This window comes from Lontra canadensis, unplaced genomic scaffold, assembly GCF_010015895.1.
Source record: "Lontra canadensis isolate GAN:19392208 unplaced genomic scaffold, GSC_riverotter_1.0 scaffold99, whole genome shotgun sequence".
NCBI lineage: Eukaryota > Metazoa > Chordata > Mammalia > Carnivora > Mustelidae > Lontra > Lontra canadensis.
In genome coordinates, this window is record NW_022631093.1 from 1,127,600 (window position 1) to 1,150,156 (window position 22,557).

The 22,557-nt window shown below is 36.7% G+C and overlaps 1 protein-coding gene across 9 annotated transcripts in view; it reads right to left on the reverse strand.

Moving 5' to 3' along the window:
- Positions 1–22,557, reverse strand: part of RAPGEF6 (Rap guanine nucleotide exchange factor 6) — a 187,933-nt gene that overhangs the window by 90,652 nt on the left and 74,724 nt on the right. For 8 of the 9 annotated variants that reach the window (XR_004380305.1, XM_032837628.1, XM_032837631.1 and 5 more), the window contains one exon: positions 3,128–3,259. Coding sequence is in view for 8 of the 9 variants with exons in the window: in XM_032837628.1 (XP_032693519.1) it covers positions 3,128–3,259 (132 nt within the window). In the remaining variant the exon portion in view is untranslated. Of the gene's footprint in view, positions 1–3,127; positions 3,260–14,376; positions 14,953–22,557 lie in introns of those variants that run through there. The other variant, XM_032837633.1, reaches the window with a different exon arrangement.

The following is a 22,557-nucleotide window of genomic DNA, read 5'->3' on the forward strand; positions in this document are numbered from 1 at the left end:
GGATTTTTACCTTCTTTGGCCACCCTTAAAATTTTTATCTTACCTTTTCACATTTTGACTTAGTATTATAACTATCTCCCTTAAATTTCTGAATTCCTGTTTTGGTTCTAGATTTCATTATTTTTGCTTCTTTTATCTATTAAGTCCTTCTAATCTAATTAACACCAACTTTTATCTTACTGATTACTTTTTAATTATGTCATGTTTAAACTATATGGCTCCCAAACCACCCTCTCTGCAAAAACCCCAAACTGCATGACTCAATTTATGTGGCTTTCTGGAAAATGCAAAATTGTAAAGGCAGAAAACAGATTAGTGGTTGCCAGGGTCTGAGGATCAGAAGATACTGACTATAAGGGGGCATACAGTACTTTCTGAGGTCATGGAAATGTTCTGTTTTCATGTAGGCTATACTGCTAAGGATGAATTTTATTCTATGTCAATTATACCTCAGTTAACATAAAAATATAATAAAAACAAACACAACTAATGATGTAGGAAACAGAATGAACATAACTTGGTACTGGAAGTTATGCTCAAGGGAGAAGAGTCAAAAGTAACTTTCAGGTTTCTGGGATATGACATGTTGCCTTCTTCACTTTGTAATGGAGGCAGTCCTCTAACATGTAGGACAGCTGGCAAGCTTACTTATCCACAGTTTATCCAACATTAAAAGGACTCTTTAAAGGTAGAATGAGGGGCGCCTGTGTGGCTCAGTGGGTTAAGCCTCTGCCTTTGGCTCAGGTCACGATCTCAGGGTCCTGGGATCAAGTACCACATCAGACTCCTTGCTCAGCAGGGAGTCTGCTTCCCTCTTTCTCTCTGCCTGCCTCTCTGCCTGCTTGTGATTTCTGTCAAATAAATAAATAAATAAATAGATAGATAGATAGATAGGTAAAATGAGCTGTACAAAGTGTTAGTAAGGCAAGAAAACATGCGGAAGGTTGGAGCAGGGCTCCCATATACAAGGCCATAATTCTATAGCAGAAGACTTCCAACTACCAGTAGATGTGCTCCAGCCTCAGCCTCAGGTGGACAAACCAGTAGGAAGACATGCTATACGGTATACAGACATGCTATAGATATTATATTAAGTACAGTGCTTCAGAAGCTTCTCCAGGATCTTGCAAAGACACCGAACCCTGTTGTGTAGCCCATCTTCTGGTGCAGAGTAAAGCACTGGCCTTTCCATGTGACCCTGATCTCAATCTGTGCACTAACCTTTTGTCCTTTCTCTTACAACCACCTAAGGCTCTGTTCCTTGCTTCAAAAAGGTGGTAACATCTGGTTTAGAAATGGATATACCAACGAGATGAGATACCTAGAACTTAACATAACCTCATCTCTGCTGCATGTTTTCTCCTAGCAACGTCTAGACATTCCCACTATGAGAAATCTATAGTCTCAACCCTGCACTTCATTAATCCAGGACCAATCTTCTCTAAAAAAAACAAAGAATCCAGAGGAGCTACAGCTCTACTTTCGCTTTTTGGTGTGTAAGCATCCTTATTTCTTCCACATGACAATTCCTTTGGGGAGGGGCACAATACCTGGAATGCAATACTCTGAGAGACTCCAGAGTCCACGTACCTTTTAAGTGTTCTTTTAAAAAATCACTTGTTCCGTCTCCTACAAAATGGTGAACAGGAAGAATTCCTTGTCCTGTCTACTATAAAATGCTAAACAGGGAGATGTAGACGGCCACAGCAATGACCTTTGTGTAGAAAAGCTATGCATAATCCAAAATGGAGGCTTTTTTCCATTTTGTCTCTGCCTACAAACTTCCCTTGAAAGGAATGCGGATTTTCCTAAACCATCTGAAAACAATTCAGTAGACCCACAGCCCAAAATGTTTTCCATGAGCAAAAATAACTCCGTTTCAAAAGACAAGTAATATGTGGTAGCCACCTGCCACCTGTCACTTAAACTGTGGCTGGTCTGAACGGAAATGTACAGTAAGGTTATATTAAATTCTGCCTATGGGAGACTCCCACACCCCCATACTGTGCATGCACCCTCACATCCCTCTGTCTGGCACCTTGGGGCCAGGGCCACAGCCTGGGCTGGTGGACTCTTGCTGTTCCATCTTGTGCCCTACTTGGCCTGCTACAGAGTCACCAAAGCAGGCAGTAGGAATGCTGCAGTCCAAGTGGCTCTGGAAAGTCGGTTGTAGACTCAGGTCATCGGGCAATTCCACCGCATCAACGATCAGCTCAAAGCCAAGCTCCGCAGAGGATCTCAGCTCCTCCATGGCACTGATCCACAGTTAGGTCTGCCCTTTACCATGGAACCACCGGCCACAACAAACCCAAGAGAATCCCCCAACATTCCACCTGGAACTCTACTAGCAACTGGCAGCCTAGAAAGGCATGTAGGCTTTCTGAATGTTGGGGCAAGCCCTTCTCTGTCTCTCTCTCAAATAAATAAAATCTTTTAAAAAATATCAGCTAATAAATTAACTTTGATACTAATTTTTACATGTACATGTTTGCTTTGGATTTTTATTAAAATAATTTTATACTGTCTTTGGAAGCCAGAATTTTAAAAATTAAACTCATAATTTTAAACTATGTGCTGAAATGATAATATTTGGATATATTATGCTAAATAAAACACATTATTCAAATTAATTTTACCTGTTTCCTTTTTTTTTAAGGGGGTCTACTAGAAAATTCAACAGACCCTTTACAATAAAAACAATCATAACTATCTAGAATTTAAATAAAAACTTGAAAAAAGAAAAAGTTACTCTTTTCTTTAAAACTACTTACAAAACACTTAGTCCATTATAAAAAACACCCTTTTGGTAAGTCTAAGTTAACATGTTTCAAGAACTATTTTTTAACAAAGCAAGTATTATATATAATGAATTCCCTTGGACTAAAGACATTAAAAAGAACATTATATTCATATATTCCTGAACCATATCTAATCACTCCCAAAAGATTGCTTCTTTAATTAAGCTTGTAAATTTGAAATAATAAATAAAGTGTATTTTCCCAAAGACATTCTGCCTGAATTTCATACCCTTAAGTTAAAAGATACGTGACCACCTAAAGCACAAGCACGGATTATCTGGCAGAATAACAAAGCCACAGGCACAGCATACAAACTCCTAAGATATTACCTGATAGATATCAGATAAACTGCTGCTCCCAGAGTCACTGGCGATGCTACAACCAGACTGACTAGAAGACACATGAGTCACCTGTGGATGAGGGTTGTCTGTGATGTGCATCTTGGTAAGATCGGCCGGAAGCTGCAGAAGAAAAATAACTTAAGATATTCTAAACATCAAACACTACCTTTTTATCAGCGTTGGTGAGGAATGCATAGAATTACTGAATCACTATATTGTACACCTGAAGCACAGCACTGTATATTAACTACACTGGAATCAAAATACTTAAATTTTTTTTTAAATAAAAATATGAGTTCTTAACAAGTTGTAACTTCTGTAACAAATATTTGCTTTGCTTTATGTACATTACTGTGCAACTTCATTTCTAACTTAAATTTTCCACTTTTATGAAAAATCTTAGGAAATCATAAGAACCAAATTAGTACTCTGACACTGTTACTCAAGCTTAGAGTGGAATTCCACTGTGTAGATTTCGGGAGACATTTTCATTGGTAATGGTATTTCATTGGTATTTCAGAGGAAACACTTGGCCCCTCTTTTTCTCCAAATGAAACTCTCAGCTATTGCCACCTTCGACTGTTCAGAATGCACTACACACACACACCCACACAAACACACACCCCAACATAAAATGGTTATTCATATGAAAAAAAAAAAGGAAAAGCAGTATCTCCTGTTAAAGTACAGCATCTGGTAGCAAGACTTAGGAAAAGTTGATTGCATTCCAAATTTCAAAAACTCTGTAGAGCTCTTTTCACATGATATTGTAGTAGTATGTAGTTGGCTCCTAAAAAATTTGTTAGTAATTATGATGATTTAATTAATGTCTATGCTAGGTACAGGGATACAAGAGACACAAGAAGGATATGATACTATCACACCATTTTTAGTATGGTCACGCTTTTATAGGGGTGCAGGTTTTATAATATCGTTCATACCAAAAATAAACCAGAACAATAACAAAAAACCTCACAAAATTCAATGCTCTAAGAATTACAGTAGGAAACACATGACTGCACTCCAGAGTAGTGAGAGAAAGTTTTAAATAGGAGTCATGGTGATATATTTTCCAAATAATTTCTCTGCAACTTGCCATGCAGGAACATTAAGAGTAATGAATTTACTTTTTAAAACAGAGCTTCTCATTGTTTTAGTGCAGGAGAATGTTGAAGATGAACATAGTAAAAACTAAATAAACCCTAAAGGAAAAACGGAGAAGTCTGAGTTCTTTTATCTTAAGAGTAGTCACTATATTTATAAAAACCAAACACAGAGGGATGCCTGGGTGGCTCAGTCGGTTAAGTGTCTGACTCATGATTTCAGCTCAAGTCATGATCTCAGGGTCATGAGAATTAGCCCTGCATCAGGCTCCATGCACAGCAGGAGTCTGCTTAAGAGTCTCTCTCCTTCTGACCCTTCCCTTCCCTTCCTAAAAACAAACTATACACAGAAATGACATCACACATTCCTCTGCCAATAAGGGTAGGTTATCTAACTCAGATAAATGTTGTAACTAAGATAAACAGAAAAGCTGGAATACACACACATAATCTGGCCTGTAAGGTTTTCCTGATTTTTTTTTCAAGATTTTATTTATTTATTTGACAGATCACAAGTAGGCAGAGAGGCAGGCAGAGAGAGGGAGGAGGAAGCAGGCTCCCTGCTGAGCAGAGAGCTGGAGGCAAGGCTCGATCCCAGGACCCTGAGATCATGACCTGAATCAAAGGCAGAGGCTTAACCCACTGAGCCATGCAGGTGCCCTGGTTTTGCTGATTCTTAAAGAGGGTGATGAAGAGACTCAGATGCACTTCAACAGTTACTGGTTAAAAGAGACAGAAGTTATATTCCAAGGCCTAGAATGGAAAGACCATCCTTTGGACTGGGAGTCTGGAAAGAACATTATACTCTAGGAACAACTGTGATCCAAAAGTAAACTGATGCCTGTTTTAGAATAATCTAAATCCCTAATGTTGTATTAAGGTTATACAGGTTTACTAGTACTTCCAGTCAACTACTGGAAGCAAATAGGAATTATTACCACAGGAAAAAAATCATACTAGGTCTCAAATTATTTAAAATATTTTGCATATACGAAACCATTGCTCAAATAAAAACAGGCACATGAGAAGACAAGACAGCACTGATGAAAACTAAGAGAAATAATAAACTTTAGAAAAGAATGAAGAACCTTCAAATAACAGAATAATCAGATTATAAAATGACTGTTTTTAATATATATAGCAAGGGTACACAAATATTTTCTTTAAAGGACCAAAGAACATATATTCAATACTTGTGCAGGCAACATACAATCTCTGTAGATACTTCTTCTTCTTTTTTTTTTTTTTTTTAAATAACCCTTTAAAAATGTAAACATCATTCTTGGCTCACAGTTCATACAGCTCACTGGCCATATGTTTTCCAATATAGCAATACATGATATAGGCAACTGAACCCTGAAAAACACAGGTTTGACCTGTATGGCTCCACTTATGCCTGGCTCCAGTTACATGTGGATTCTTTTTAAATACGCTACACTAAATATATTTTCCTTAGATTTTATTCATAATGTTTTCTTTCCTCTAGCTTACTTTATTATAACAATACAGTATATAATACATATAACATACAAAATGTATCTTTTTTTAAATATTTTACAAAATATGTCTTAAATGACTGTTATTGAACAGTAGGCTATTAGTACTTAAGTTTTTGTGGACTCAAAAGTTACACATGGATTTTTGACTGTGCAGGGGACCAGTGATCCTAACCCATGTTGTTCAAGGGTTAACTCTACAAAGAAAAAGACAAGAACTTTAGCAAAGAATAATTAACAAAGAATAAAATGCAAATTCTAGAACTGAAAAGTAAAGTTAAGGAATCAAAAAGTCAAACGTGGACTCAATAGATTTGACAGAGCTAAGAAGAAAATTAGTAAAGATTGGCCTGAAAAAATATCCAGAATGAAGCACCAAAGTAAAAAAGAATGAAGCTGGGAAAGAAGAGACAAGAAGCATAGGAGATACAGTGAAAAGGTAATATCTGAATAATCAGAGTCATAGAAAAAGAGAGACTAAGGCATAGAAGATAATGGCCGACATTTTTCCAAACTGACAAAAAATAAAAAGTCAGGGATCAAGTGGCTTAAAGAATGACCAACGAGGGGCGCCTGGGTGGCTCAGTGGGTTAAGCCACTGCCTTCAGCTTGGGTCTCTCTCTGCCTCTTTCTCTCCCCCCTCCCCCCCGTCAAATAAATAAATAAAAATTTTTTAAAAATGACCAAAAAGATAAATAACAAAACCATACCTATGTTAACTAGGGTGAAACTACAGGCAAGGGAAAAAAAGATAAAGTCTTAAAAGCAGTCAGAAAAAAAAAATAAAAAGAACACTTGGACAAAAGCAAAATTAAACTGATGGCTGAACTCTCAACAGAAATTTGAAAGGCAGAAGAGAATGGAGTGATATCTCCAAGAGCGAAAATTCTATACCCAGCAAGAAGAGTCCTTGGAAAAAAGGCAAAATAAAGACATTTTCAGAAAAATAAAAATGAAAACAAATACTCTCCAGAAGACCTACAATAAAGGAAATCCACAGGAAGAAAGGAAACAATTCCAGATGGAGGCTTCTAGATGCAGAAAAGGAAAGCCAATGAAAACAGGCAATGTGTCGGTAAATCTATATGGATACTGACTACACAAAATAGGAACATTAATGTCCCAACACACATATAGAATTAAAATACAATATACAACAACAGAATTTAAGTCTCGAGAAGAGTAAACGAAGTTATTGAAGTACTTTTTCTTTGCAATGTCCACGAAAATGTAGAAACAGACTTCACAGATGAAGCATACATCACTGTAATCTCTGATTTAAGAATAGTAAAACTGTGTATAACTATTAAGTTTACACAGGGGAAAACATTAAATCAAGGGAAAAGTATATACCATGCAAACATAAGCCAAAAGAAAAGATTATGTAGTTGTATTTCAGATGAAGTAGACTTGAGGGAAAAGCATAAGAGACAAAAAGGGGATATATTTTAATAATAAAAGGTTCAACACTAAATAAATATGTACCTAAGCATAAATATATAAGGCAAAAAATGGCAACAATAAAAGAACTAGATGAATCCACAATTATGCTGTCAATTTATACCAAATTTCCCAGTGACAGAATAAGCAAATAAAAAAATATATAACAACAGAGAAGATAGGAAAAACCATAACACACCTGACCTAAAGTGCATGAACATAGAATAATGCAACCAAAAATTTCAGAAGACTCTACCTCCCTCTCCCTGTGCCTCTTACCCCATGTTCTCTCTCTCTATATATATATTTTTTAATAAATTAATTTTTTAAAAAGGCAGAAAAATCAATGAGGTATCTGTAACTGATTACAATAATACAGAAATAGTGATGGGAGTACGTCTCAGCTCAAAGATCTACTTAGTTTCTACTGTTTGGACAGAATTCAACCAGAAATTCGTTCATCTAGGAACGAAGTTTATGAAAAGACAAAGACTGAAAATTGTTTTAAAAGGTCATATGTTTGGTTGAGGTGTCAGGAGTGGGAGATGATCCGTACTCCCAAGATTCCCACAGAGGTTAAGACCACGGAGAAAGAGGTTATCCATCAACGTAACACAATGAACCAAAGCCAGAAGAAGATCAAGTCTGCAAAGTGGGTGGGTAATGATACTTATGAGAAATCTTCATCCTGACTAGACCCTAAATGATAAGATTATCTCTACTTTACTAATGAGAAACTGAGGCAATAAAATTAAGCTGTTAGCCACAGATCTCTCACTCAAGTAACTAGTGGAGTTAGAGTTAAAACCCAGAACTATCTGATTCTAATACTCTCTGCTACACTCTGCTTTGTACCAGAAACTCTGATGGTAACAAAGATAAAACCAGATGGGTCCTCGCAGTCTAACAGTGAAGAGCAGACAGAGATTCAGAAGTATACAGTATCAGGGCACCTGGGTGGCTCAGTGGGTTAAAGCCTCTGCCTTCGGCTCAGGTCATGATTCCAGGGCCCTGGGATTGAGCCTTGCATCAGGCTCTCTGCTGGGCAGGGAGCCTGCTTCCCCCCTCCCCCGCCTCTCTGCCTGCCTCAATGCCTACTTGTGATCTCTGTCAAATAAATAAATAAAATCTTTAAAAAAAAAAAAAAGTATACAGTATCTCCTTTCTCCCTCATGAAGGAAACTTAGATCAACATATAGGAATCCCTTCAACCTCTTCATGTGATGAGAATAATAATGATAGCAACTACAGCTATTGTTTGAGTACTCACCACATGTACCAAATATGTAAGCTAGCAAATATATCCTTCTACATACTTTTTTACATAGATTATCTCATTTAATCATCAAACAACCAGCCAAGGTAGGTGTTATTATTATACCCAATTTTCACATTAGGAAACCAAAGCCCAGAGGAGTTATACAAGTTTCCCGAGGTCACATAGCTAGGAAGCAGGGAAGCTTCATTTAAAAATCCAGGCAGCCTGACTATAAATCAACTGCTCTTTCCTACTTAGTTGTTTCCTGATACTAAGTTTTGAGTTCCTAACACCCAACAGCTCCTTTTCTTTATAACAAAAGAGGCAGAAAGGAGAAAGTTTTCCTCCAATAGGAATCCTGGATTTTTTTTTTTTTAAGATAGATTTATTTATTTATTTATTTATTTGACAGACAGAGGTCACAAGTAGGAGAGAGGCAGGCAGAGACAGAGAGAGAGGGAATCAGGCTCCCTGCTGAGCAGAGAGCCCCATGCGGGGCTCCATCCCAGGACCCTGGGATCATGACCTGAGCCGAAGGCAGAGGTTTTAACCCACTGAGCTACCCAAGCGCCCCGGAATCCTCGATTTCTTAAACCTTGTCTGCGGTCTCTCAGCTTATCTGCCCCTTTTCCTTTTCTTTCTACCCCCAGTAGGGAGTTATTAGCTTATCTTTAATGAGCAATGTCAATTCACTTACCGCATCATCCTTCTAGCCTACCAGGTCTGGCAAACATTCCTATTTTCCACAGTTACTTTATCCATTTCCTATACCCAAACTTCTGAGCTCTGCTGGAGCTCATATGTCCATGAGGACCAGTGTCAAAGTTCAGTTTGTGGGGTGGAAAGGTTCCTTGGCTAACAGCTTGAATACAGACACAGATTACGAAAAAGTACACAGTCTTTTGAAGGGAAAGAGATGTATTAAGAGGCTAGAGGTAGAACATAATCTTCAATGTCAAGCAAAGTATTGTGATTTTGAATCCTATAGGTAACAGAGAGCTACTACAAGTTTCTGGGAAGAGCAATGACATAAGACCTGCTGTATGTCTCAGGCAGACTTAAGCCAACAAAGTGTCTATTTTTCTGACTCAAAGTTCTCTGCAGGTCCAGGCAATACTCTGGGGCAACTTCTTTAAATGCAAACTCAGATACTACTTTGGTATTTTGGCTCTGCCATCTCCATACAGGGCCACTTAAATCACAGCAGCAAGAGAAGAGAGCTGCTGGAAGAGATTACTAAATCTTGCCAGCAACCAGGGAAATAAAAATGTAAACAAAAACTGTTCATGGGATTGGCAAAGAGAAAGCTTGATAACACAAAATATGGGCAAGGCTATGGAGGAAAACAATATTCTCATAAATTACTAAGTTATGAATTGGTAAGCCACTCTGGAGAGTGATTTGGGGAGTAGCCACTTTGAAGAGCAAACATTAAGATTTATTACTTAAATTACTTAAATTCATAAACCTATGACTCAACAGTTCCTCTTTGGGTATCTATCCCAAAAAAGCATACAGGTGTGCAAGGAGGGATATGTAAGAACATTCATTATAAACAAAGTGTAATAGTTTGAATTAAAGAAAAATAATCACAAGAATGGCTAAGTTGTTACAGCCTATTATGGAATACTGTGCAACAGTTGAAGGTATGAAGCAAACCTGTATAAATCAAACCTGAATAGGTCTCCTAACTGTACTGACTAAAAGAAGTAACGTTCGTGATAAATATAAGACTCATTTTTTTTAAAGCATAAAAACATCATTACATGTTTTCTGTATATATATACTCATCTAAGCTTGGGAGAAGAGATTTGAAGGAATATATATCAGGCAATCAGGAGCAGTACTCTTTAGTGAAAGAGAAATATCAAGGCTGGTAGCCCAAAAGGTGTTTTGGCATGATCTACAATATCCAGCTAAAATGTTTCATTTTTGTATGGGGAAAACATTTATTAGAATGCTTTACGAGAACATGTTAAGTACTAATATACTTAATATATAAAGTGGAGCCAAGACTTTGGGTCTTAGGACTGAGCTCCGTATCGGGTTCCCTGATCAATGGGGAGCCTGCTTCTCTCTCTCCTGCTCCCCCTGCTTGTGCTCACTCACTCTCTCTGTCAAATAAATAAATTAAAAAGAAAAAAGAAAAGATATTCTGAGGCTCAAAAACACCCTTTGGAGACTGTTTTATGAAGACAATCTGTCTCGGAAGTCCTAAAGGAAATAGTTGTATATGACCACAGTAGCCTTGGGTATATTACACTAGTACTTTGCGTGAGGCAAATGGAACTACAAGGGAAGCATACATTCTTAGTTCATTAGTTTTACTAGAAGATGAGGGTTGGAGAGACACTGACATGTGTATCTCCTCACTCTAACATTTTTAAAACCAAAGAGCAGCTTTCAATCAATACTTGCACTTAACAGTAGGTTTATTAAAAGTGCACACAGACTTGTTGAGAAAAGAGGAACTCAGTTTAAGAGTGCAGGAAACCAGTCACTGCACTGAATGAGGAGTGTAGCAGGAGATAATGGGAGAAGAGTCCCACAGTGTCTAGTAAATCACAGCTAAGACTCTGACTTTTAGTCTGAATAAAGTCTGCCTAGAAGGTATGACATAAGGTTTGACAACTGTGTCAAACACCACAGACAGGTAAAGTAAGGGTCAGAAAATGACCTGCAGATTTAGCTGTGTGTAAAAATGAAAATGGACTCACTGCCTTGACTAGTGACCATAGAAGCACCTAAAAGAAGGCAAAGAGAAGCCAAAGTGGTGATATCTCTTCCACCCAGTAAATAAGTCACTTTGGGTAAACAACTTGAACAGACCAGGAAGGTGAGTTCTCAATCACTCGAGGAGTATCAACCTCCTGAAAAAATACGCAAACACACTCAACTAAGAGAAGACTTTAAACATGAAGAAAGAGCTAGGCAGACAATAAGGGAAACGATTGCCATTCATGAAATGAAAACAAGTTATTAAACAAGGGTGGCTGTTAAAAACCATCACTTGAGATTTCCGAAATGATTAGTGGTGTGGGAAACAAAGGCATAAGAGAAATTATTAAATTTCCTTACTACCTACAGCCCACTGACAAGTCCTTGAAACAGGCAGAATGACATTCCTCTAGGGACTTAACTGCCTGGATGTTGACAGTTTGCTAAGGGCAAAAGGCAATCCTAAACACCACCCCCACCCTAGAAATCTACTTTAACATATAAAATTCTTTAGAAATTTCCTTTATCTCTAAACCCCACCCAGACACGTGTGGCAATCACCCCTCTCCCCACAAGTATATGGCCCATCAATATACATCTGAAGGGTCTCATGATTAATGTTTTATTAGATAGTAATAAGTGACCTTTTCCCAACAACAGCTAGCCCCCTCAACCTCCTGGAAACCTTGCTTCCAAAAGTCTTTAGTGACTTATGCTTTCCCAAACCCCCTCGAAACTTGGAGCTATACAATGGGTCACTCTTCATGACTCCAGTGAAGCTCTTTCTGCCCACGGGTCCTGTCCCTGTGCCTTAATAAAACCACTTTTTGCAACAAAGATGTCTCAAGAATTCTTTCTTGGCCATCAGCTTTGAACCCTAATGTCTCTCCCAAATCAATTAATACAACGATTACATTTAGAAATTTAAAAGATGAAGAGCAGAACAGCAAATGGTAACAAATGGAGAATCAGTGAGTTAGAAGATCAAACTGGAAATGCATAGAGTGAAAATAAAGTCTGAAACAAGTGTTTAGAGATAATATGGACAGATCCAGAGTTCCAACATCTACAACACTAAGAGCTGCAGTTTTCAAACAATCAATTTCCCATAACTGAAGACCAATGGGAATAAAGATTCCCATTGAGAATCTTGAGAAGAGCTTGCAAGTCCCAAGAAAACAAGACAAAAAATTAGATAATCCATAATAAAACCTCATGGCATCAAGGATAAAAAGAAAAATCCAAACAAAACAAAACTAACCACTGACAAGAAAAAGAGATTACTTAACAAAGGACTGAGGATTATAAGGAGCCCACACTTCTCATCACCAACAATAGATGTGAGAGATGACACATTAACTTTTTCAAAGTGCTAAAGGGAAAAAAAAAACTTTAGATTTATTATTTTATATACAACTAAACAATTATTTTAAAAGTAAATATGAAATAAAGCATTTTGAACATACCAGGACCTAAATAAAATCCATCTCCTCCCCCCACTCCCTTATCTGGCTTCTAGAACTATTTATTCTGTCAAGAAAATAAATTCAGAAGTAAAGAAAGCCAAGTAGTAGAGTGGGCAAAACACATGAATAAATAAAACCAGTAGGATGTATAGGGAAACCGAGAGAACCAAGTTTAAAAAAATTAACCACAGGTTTAATGCGTTTGCAATCACAATCCAGAGTTAAAATTCCAACAGTAGTAACATGAGAGATGGGGGAGGGGTGGAAAGAAGTCATACTCTTTTCCCTAATACTAATTTACATAGTCAAGTACCAATCACAGAATCCTGCTCAGATAGTATTTGCTAGCGTTTAATCAACCCTTAGAATCTGATTTTTAAAATCCCCTTGGCTCTTCTATACTTGTTAAACTTTAAATCAAAAGCTGGTTACCAATACCACCAAAGACTATGTTTTTGTTGGGATTCTAAACAACAACACCTATATCTCATTCTTGATTTTCTTTAAAGCTTTTTCACTTGGTCTCATCCATTTTCCTTCCACAGGTTTTAAATCTTAGTAGTGTCACTATCAAGCATTAGCAAAGCCCCACAGGTGGCATTTGTACTATGGAGGCCACCCATGCCTTACCAGATAGTACAAATGAAGCACATACCTATACCTATGTTTCCCTCCATCTTTTTACATTTCAATCAGTTGTTTGCCAAATAGACTGTGAATTTAAATGTCTTTCCAGAAGCTGCGTTTAAGAAAATAGCAGTGACGCTATCAACAGTATTTCTCCCTTAGTCACCAGTCACCATCAGTAGGACAACCTTTGAACAAAGACATGATTTCATCTTAGGAAATGCCTCTATTGTGCCTGTCTCTATTCAACAGAACCATAAAAAATCCTGACACAGCCAATGTTACAAGTAAAGTGCTTACTAAAACATATAGTTTCATAAAACAAAACTAAAAATTCACACTTCTCTGGGTTTGTTTTTGAAATTTACATACTAGGAAAGATAACTTGAGTGGCATCAAATTTCAGATCTCTATAAACAACCACTATTAACAATATAATATATTAAAATTACATTGCATATTTTCCTAAAACCTAGCATGTCCTGTTGTGTAGCATTTTGCTTTTCTGTGAGTTAATGTTTGCTTTTTAAAAAGTGACAAATATAACAGAAGCTATCTTAACATCTCAAGCTACTAATGATTCACTTACGACTATTTTTAAAATGCTTAAGAACATAAAAATTTTTTCATAGACTTTTCATACTAAGTATGTCCTTCATATTACTTCACTGAGAAGTTATTACCCTGTTTTCCTAAAATTTTTGTGTAATATAAAAACATATAAATATAGAGATTAGACTAACACTGCTAAATGCATCGACCATTTAAGGAAGCTATACAATACAATCAGGTTAAAGAGCATACTCACAGCCAAGTACAGAAATAGCTATAACCAAATGGTTCAGTCTGAAGACAGTATACCTCAAATGCATTACATTTTAAGTCTATAGATTATTACGAAGGTATTTTTTCAAATCCTCTTAGAGATACATTAGAATACTTTAGAGATTCCTTTAAATTGAAAAACAAAATGGCCATGAGATTGAGCTTTTTTAGATAATGCTTTGTAATACTTAAAGTTTAGGAAATGTAAGAGCACAATAAAGCTCATTTACAATTCAAAGTAACAGAATTTAAATTTAATAACTAGACTATATCCATCTCCAAGAAAATAATAAACATTACTTACTTTGGAGGCCCATGGCTGAAGACAATTGGCATAACAGCGAACAAGAAAAGCCATTTCCTGGGCTGGAAAGGGTAGTTTCCTTTTCAAACCAGAGCCACACGGATGAGTATGTTGACAAAATTCTGTTAAGTTTCTTTTTACAAATCATACGCCATTTGCAGTGTTATATAAAGGCAGCTTCTCCAAATCCCTTTCAAACTGAAATCAGGAGCTTTCAGTAGCTCAGAGTATTGTTCTAAATAACTGCAACAGTTTTCATCACAATGTTCATTTTTAACAAACAAATCACAGTAAATCAAGATGTTTACATTTCTGGCTCAGTACATACAGACATACACATGCTTCTTCAGGCTCCTGGCACAGACATGCACAGTAGTAACATACAGTTAATACAGTATCAATCAAAGTAAATAAGGCAACATGCACCAAATCTGTGTTCCTGGATTCTGAGAAACCCTTCCTTTCTGTAATACAGCTTTGTCTTTTCTTCAACTTATTTCGTTCTGTAGAGCAAGCACTGCAGTTATTTCTTTTGCATCGGAAGCAAACCAGAACACTGTATCCTTAAAATGAAAGTTTCTTCTTTATCTTCTTAATAACCAAAGGTTAAAAAAAAAAAAAAAAATCAACCGATGAGCAAGCAAATGGTAGTTAGAAGATATATATATGCTCTAACAGGTCTGTCCTGGAGAACGCCTGAAAATATCCAAAATTGAAATTTTCTCTTTTTCACATGCACTATTTACAGCTCTGCAGTACTGCTTCTTGTTCTAATGCATCAGTAAGACAGTAATGTTGATCTAAGTCTGGCTTTTCTGGTTGAAAATTTATATATGATGACACAAAAGCACTACATCTTCTGCTAAAACAAGACTATATGTTACTGTCTTAATTCCTACTGTCCTTGCCTGTTTCACAGCAGCTCCCTAAGGAGACGCTTCTATTGATTCCATGCTCTGCAGTAAGATGAAATATCTAATAAGAAGGAAAGAGAGTGGGAGGAGAATAGAGCTAAAAGGATGACATCACCTGTATAGAAAGCCTTCAGAAACTGCATTAGATCAATTGGCTACTGTATCTGCAGATGTAGCCCAAAAAGCAATTTACTGAAAATACACACACACACACACACACACCCTTCCATGAGACGTGTCAGCAAGCTAAATTCTACAAGAAAAAAATTGGCTTAAAACACCTCTCTGTTTCACTTTTAAAAATCCATCTTGATTTTTAATTCTGTGCATTGATACAGAGCTTTATTTGGAAAGCTAGATTTCCTATTATTATTCAAATTTAACACAGTATTGTCCTCCCAAGGGAAAATAATTAGCACTGGTAAAATACTTGCATTACAAATATGTAAGGCAGCCTTCCCCTCAGATGTCACATAAGTGTTTGTTACATTACTAAATCAGGGGTTTCTGCTTGCAAAACTTATTTATCAAGTAACTGTTCTAAAAGATATAACCTTTAGGATACTCTTAACATTAAAAATATCAAAGTACTAAGTACTAAGATTTTTATGTATATATTTAAATGGAAACAATAGAATTTCATTTTGCAAAGAAAAGCTGAAAAACATCACTAGGCAGAACAGCCGAGTTGCAGCCTATACCAACTCCTCTGAGGAAGAATAACCCATGCAATACGGTACTTTCCTGCAGCCCGGCACTCAATTCCTAGAAAGACACAGGATGCCAGTAAAACTCAAAAGGAATCAGAGAAGAAAATTATTATACCTGTTTAAAAACTAGCACTTGGACTAAAAAGTAAACATTTTTCTATAAAAATTCCAGAAAAAAATTAAATTTTGCCACACCCTATCCGATCTAAAAACAATTCCTCTAGCTTCCACCCTTACTCTTCACACTTCTGCCACAAGGAACCTACTGCAGATACTCCTATAGTTTGCACTTAAGTTTGTAATGGTGCCTCCCAATGGCCAAAAAATGACATAGTTTCCAATGATAAAATGCTTAGTACATCCCCAGACAGCAAAATTATGAGTTATAATCAATGAACAAAGCAGAGTAATACAATTATTTTGTTTTATTCACCTAACACTAATTTTGAGGGCAAGAGATGTGCAACTTAGGAAGAGAAATTATTACCTGAAAGATGGGTGTTATTACAAAGGACTCCACTGTCAAAGAAACATCATGTCATTAGCCCCACCACAAAAAAAAAAAAAAAAAAAAAAAAAAAAAAAAAAGAGTTCTTTAATACCTCTGGGCAAAATATGACTCACTTTCTGAACAATACTAACCTGCCAATCTGAACTGTGCTGTTACTTATAAAAGTATAATTAACTGTAGTAAAGCTAAATACTGTTCTGAACAAAAGTAAGCCATGCTTTCAAACTATGTGATCACTTATATACTTAGATTTCCATAAAACTTAAGAATCATATTTCTGGTGAAAGTTTCCAAAGAATACAAACAAAAAATTTGCATTTAAATGTAAAATTAAATCTCAAAAATACAAATAAGCATGACTAGCTTTCTAAACATAAAACATGGTAAACATACACAGGTTGATTTTCAAGCACCAATATATTTTCTCAATTATTATTTTTTTAATTATTTATTTGCCAGACGGAGATCACAAGTAGGCAGAGAGGCAGTCAGAGAGAGAGGAGGAAGCAGGCTCCCCGTGGAGCAGAGAGCCCAATGTGGGGCTCAATCCCAGGACCCTGGGATCATGACCTGAGCCGAAGGCAGAGGCTTTAACCCACTGGCGCCCCTCAACTTAATTATTTATAATAAACTATAATGCACTGGAGTTTTAACACTATGTTAAGCATTCAAGAATAAATTAACTAAAATCTAATTTTGAGCATTCATATTTTGAAACAGAAAAATGATAGCAGGCACTTTATGTAAATGAGGCCCAACAATTACTAAAGATAAATTTCTAAGCCAAGCCTTTTATACATAAACATTAGTAACATGACTCAAGAGTAGTTCAGTCTCATTGACAGATAACAATTACATTCATGTATGGTACCAACAGGATTAAATTATAACCAAAAACAAGATCATAATGGTCATTTCCACCACCCCCTTTTTACAATAAATCATGCTGAGAGCACACAAAGAAGGACCTCAAGCTGAGCAAGAGACAGCCATCTCTTAGCTGCTTTAAGAAACTGCTGCTCTGTGTATGAAATGCAATCGACTAGATGCCATATGTTAGAAACTACTGTAGTAAACAACTCAGCAAAGGAACAACTCTCTTTTCCTATAGCGTGGCCTGTAAGTGAAGATGACATCATCCTTTTCCTTGTTCTACCAATCACCTCATAGTATCCGCCATCCTGGGGAACTGTATGGTAAACAGAGCATGCAGAATCCCCCTGTGCAACAATACCAAAGAAATACACAGGCCAAGTCCTATATTCAGCTTATGAATCCACCAGCATTCTGAGGATATGCTATACCACATGATTTCTTCAGGAAAAAAATGACATAACCTCCTAATTAATGAAGAAAGAAATAAACATCTTTTGAAGACAACAGTCAGTAATTTGTCAAGTAACTAAAAATACGATTAGGTGAATAAACACTTTTTCACTTCCATCATTTTTAGAATTTTATTGTGATCTCATCTTACCAATTCAAATGAAGTAATCGCAGCAAGGGAGAGTGCCCTGATCTACACATTATCTAGGAACCATCACCACAGAATAGCCATTTAAGAATACATTTCCCCTGCATATGAAACGTCATGATGTTAAGCCACATGAGATGAAATCTTTGGCTTCAGAAGGGTCTGCCGCACCACCATAAAAGAAAGCAATCGACATACCTTGGTTTTGCAAAGCTTCAAACCATTACAAATATATTTATAAAAATGTAAATGCTATGTAGTTAATAATTAAAATATGTTGACTGTATATACTACCTCTAAACAAAAATACAAATGAAAACATCAGAAATATTGCATGGAAAGCCAAAAATGAGGTTCTGACAGTTACTAAACTATACATATGTTTCTTACTTAGTAAACAACACTGAAAAGGGGGGGCGGTCATCAACTATAAAGTTATCAGAGAATATACATTCTTGACATTATAAAAACAAACAACTGACAATAACAAAAACCAGATTTATAGTAATCTCAGGCAAGGTCATATTGTTTATTCCCCATCTGCACAGTGAAAACTGTAATTACAACTTGGGAGAAACCAAATTCAAAAGCAGGTAAAGAACAAAGAAAAATTATGTACTACCACAAAATAAACAGGCCCCTCGTTTCTCTATTTTAGTTGTAAGCATTTGGTCTTCAAAATATAAATTAAGTGTGCTGATTTATATAGTAAAAACACTTTAATCCTTTTGAAGAATGAATGACCCATTACCATAATGTCAGAGAGGTAACATCCAAGCCCTTGTAAAGGATCATAGCAAGCTTTTCCACCTCTTCCTCACCCCTTGCTTAACTTTAATATTTGAAATGAATCCTCATTAAGTTATCAGACACGATTAATTCTAATTACTGGTGCCCCTCAGGAATTCCTCCTTTCAAAGTGCATTCTATCTATCTATCGCTCAGCCTTTCTGAAAAAAGGAAGCCAGAGTATCAACATTCTCCTCCTATTAAGAAAAAGTGCGCTTCAACACACTATCAGCTATGACCACTAAATGGTCAGCACCATGCTGCTGAAAACCCTGCTAAAGCTACCAGCAGGACACATAAGCACTATGAAATATGATCCTTCCTTAGGGAGTGATCGAGGAAGAAAAAGCAAAGGAAAGGGAAGCCTTCATCATCAACTAAGGTGATGTAAGCTTCTATAATTAGAAACAGTGAAACCGAAGGAACAATAAAAAGGCACACCATGCTTCCACTTTCCCCCAAACTGCGCAGTTGTAGGAAGCATTCATTCACTCACATACAGGCAAATAAAGAATATATTCTACCTGTAGTCAGTCAAGTGTGCTGCCAAGCAAAGCTAATGTAAAAGCTAATGTAAAGTGTATTATTTTCTTCCAAAAAATGAGGTCTACCCAGTAATTAAAATAGAGCTACATATAAACATAACTGTAAAAACAAATTTCATTTTAAAGATTAAACTGTTGAGAATAAGGTCTCCATCTCTAGAATCCCAGAATATATTTGAGACCAACTTTAAATCACTTCTCTAAATGTTTTTTTCACTTCTCTAATTTTAATACTGCATTTTCTAGTATTATGAAAGCCAAATGCTGAGTTCAGCATAGTTTCTCAACAGGTAACAAATCAAACAAAATGGCAAAAACATTCAGCATTTATCTGTTTGCTGTGTCTCAGGAGTTATTACTCTCCAATTGGAATGCTCTTAAAAATCAATACCTTGGACCACTGGTTTACATTAATAACAGAGTTGCCTCAGAAAGACTTTAGAAGAGCTTCCAGTAGCAATTATTATACAAAGTGTTTCAAGTATGTTAAAAAATTTCTCCAATTCTGGTTCCCTGGGCAGATCCAGAGCAGCATGCCCTGCCCTCCTTGAGCTCCCAACATTCATGAAGTTCAAAAAAAGTGAATGATAATTTCTTGAAACGATAAAGCTAGCAATACTTATGCAGAGCTATAAAAATAATTTTTTATATCCTTAATCCAGTAGCTTAACTTTCACAAATTAATCCTTACAACAAAATCAGAGTCCATTTATTCATACAAGTTGTCCATTAAAGGGACAAAAAGCAGAAGCTTCATGAGAGTACTTTCTTATACTCATAAACATAATATTACTATTAAAAATAATGTTTTAGGAAAAATTTAATAGCCTAAGAAGTAGAGAACAGAATTTATAAATATCCAACATTATCTAAATTAGAAGAGCTAAATTAATCAAGATACTTTTCCAAATCACTAGCAACACTAGCTATCTCTGGGTTGAGGATGACAGCAAGTTCCTTTCTTAACATTCTTCTACGTTTTTACATTTCTACAATGAGCATTTTTTTCACAAATTAAAAAAAAAAAATCTGCTCGAGGCAGCCATTTGTCCTAACTTAGTTTGATTACACTACCACCCCTTTGCTTTTTCTCCACTTGCGGACTCATGACCCTCTAAGTAGGTATAAGAACTTCCTATCAAGAATTCTGTATTATTTCCCAGAAGGCAAATGGGAAGCAAAATTCTCCTAGGAGATGTTAAACAATCAAGAATAAATTGAGAAAAGTCCTCTTCTGTTATTAAGATGCAAAGCACCATAAAAAATACACTGTGCAGGGCACTCTGAAACCCTTATAACAGAGGCCTCACAAAGCTCCCTCGCCATTTCCATCATGTGAGCAGACAGGTCAGCAGTCTGTAAACTCAGGGAGCATACAGAAGAACCCATACATGCCTAGACCCTCACCTTAAAATTCCTGCCTCCAGAATTATGAGAAATAAATGTGTTATTTATGAGCCACTCAGTCTGTGGTATTTTGTTACAGCAGGCTCAACAGACTAAGACATCTTCATCAAAGAGGAGATTTCAGCAATCACATGATTAGACCAAAGTCCTCTAATTTCTGATGAGCTTATCAGGGGGCAGGATCCTAATTTCTCACCACAGGAATGGCTTGATCAATAAGACACACAGACTCCATCAAAGCAACACACACTCTGCTAAAAAAAAAAACAACCCAAAACTTATGGTATCACATGCATGGCCAAGTCGAAGAATATAGCCATTATCTGGTGTACCAACATAAAGGTGGTTAAATAATCTGATCCTAATAATCAACTGTACTGACAGTTATGCCTTAATCTTGCCAAATATGCTCTGAATCCAAACAAAACTGCAGGAGAGCAGGGAATGTAAGGTGCCATCAGACAGAGCTGACTGCTTCATTGTAATTTGTGCGCCTAAAATCAAACCATAGATTCTAGAATACCTTATCATGCCTACGACCTGCCATACTTTCCAGAACAATGGACTGGGTAGAAAAAACATATATAAAGAAAGGTGAGTAAAAGAAAGCCCTCCAAATTTAAGACCATGACCCATGATGTTGCCATGAAATAATTTTTCTAGGTGTCCTTTTGGAAAGAGTTTGATGGCTCCACTATATGCAGGTGCTATGATGGACAAAGAGAAAAACAAGGCTAGTGGCTTATGCTGTGCCTGAGAATGTAAAAAGCTCCATAAGCAGTATCGGGGACAAGAAAGAAAAAATTACGATGTGGTCTATTGTGGAACCTGGGATCTAGTTAAGAGAAGGTAACATGCACACCAAACACCTTTACTGTTTGTTATTTAAAAACACAGTATAAGAAATGAGAAATCAATAAAGGACTGTAATTTCATAAATGAAGTACCCAGGGGCGCATGGGTGACTCAGTGGGTTACACCTCTGCCTTCGGCTCAGGTCATGATCTCAGGGTCCTGGGATTAAGCCCCACATCGGGCTCTCTGCTCCACGGGGAGCCTGCTTCCCCCCCCCCCCGCCCCGCCTGCCTCTCTGCCTACTGGTGATCTCTCTCTGTCAAACAAATAAATAAAATCTTAAAAAAACAAACAAACAAACAAACAAAAAAACACCACTATTTATAAATGAAGCACCCAAACACCAAGAAAATTCTTCAGACCTTTGAAGAATGTCCTTTTTTATATTTGGGTCAACAATGTTTCCACAAAATGAGCATGAGTGGGGATGCCTGGGTGGCTCAGTGGATTAAGCCTCTGCCTTCAGCTCAGGTCATGATCTCAGGGTCCTGGGATCGAGTCCTGCATCGGGCTCTCTGCTTGGCAGGGAGCATACTTCCCCCTCTCTGTCTCTGCCTGCCTCTCTGCCTGCTTGTGATCTCTGTCAAATAAAATAAATAAAATCTTTAAAAAAAAAAAAAAGCACGAATGTTTTCTGACATTATGGTGATTGATTTCAAGATGAATAAAGGCATACTTGGTGCCTGACCTTGGTGAAACCAAAATACTTCTTCCTTTTTGGTTCTGCCTTAATTTTACCATTTAACTTCACATATATACCAACATTAAAAATTCAAATCATTACATTTGAAAAATATTCACCATAATAGGCTGTTTAAACATAGCAATCAAGTTTTGGAACATAGCTGAATTCTATGAGCGCACTGCATATAAGTCCCACATCCTATGGGACCAATGAGAAGTCCACTCTATGAACAGGAAATGTTAAGAAAGATGTCTCCAGAGAGATCAATCAATGACTGAAGCCTTGGGAGCT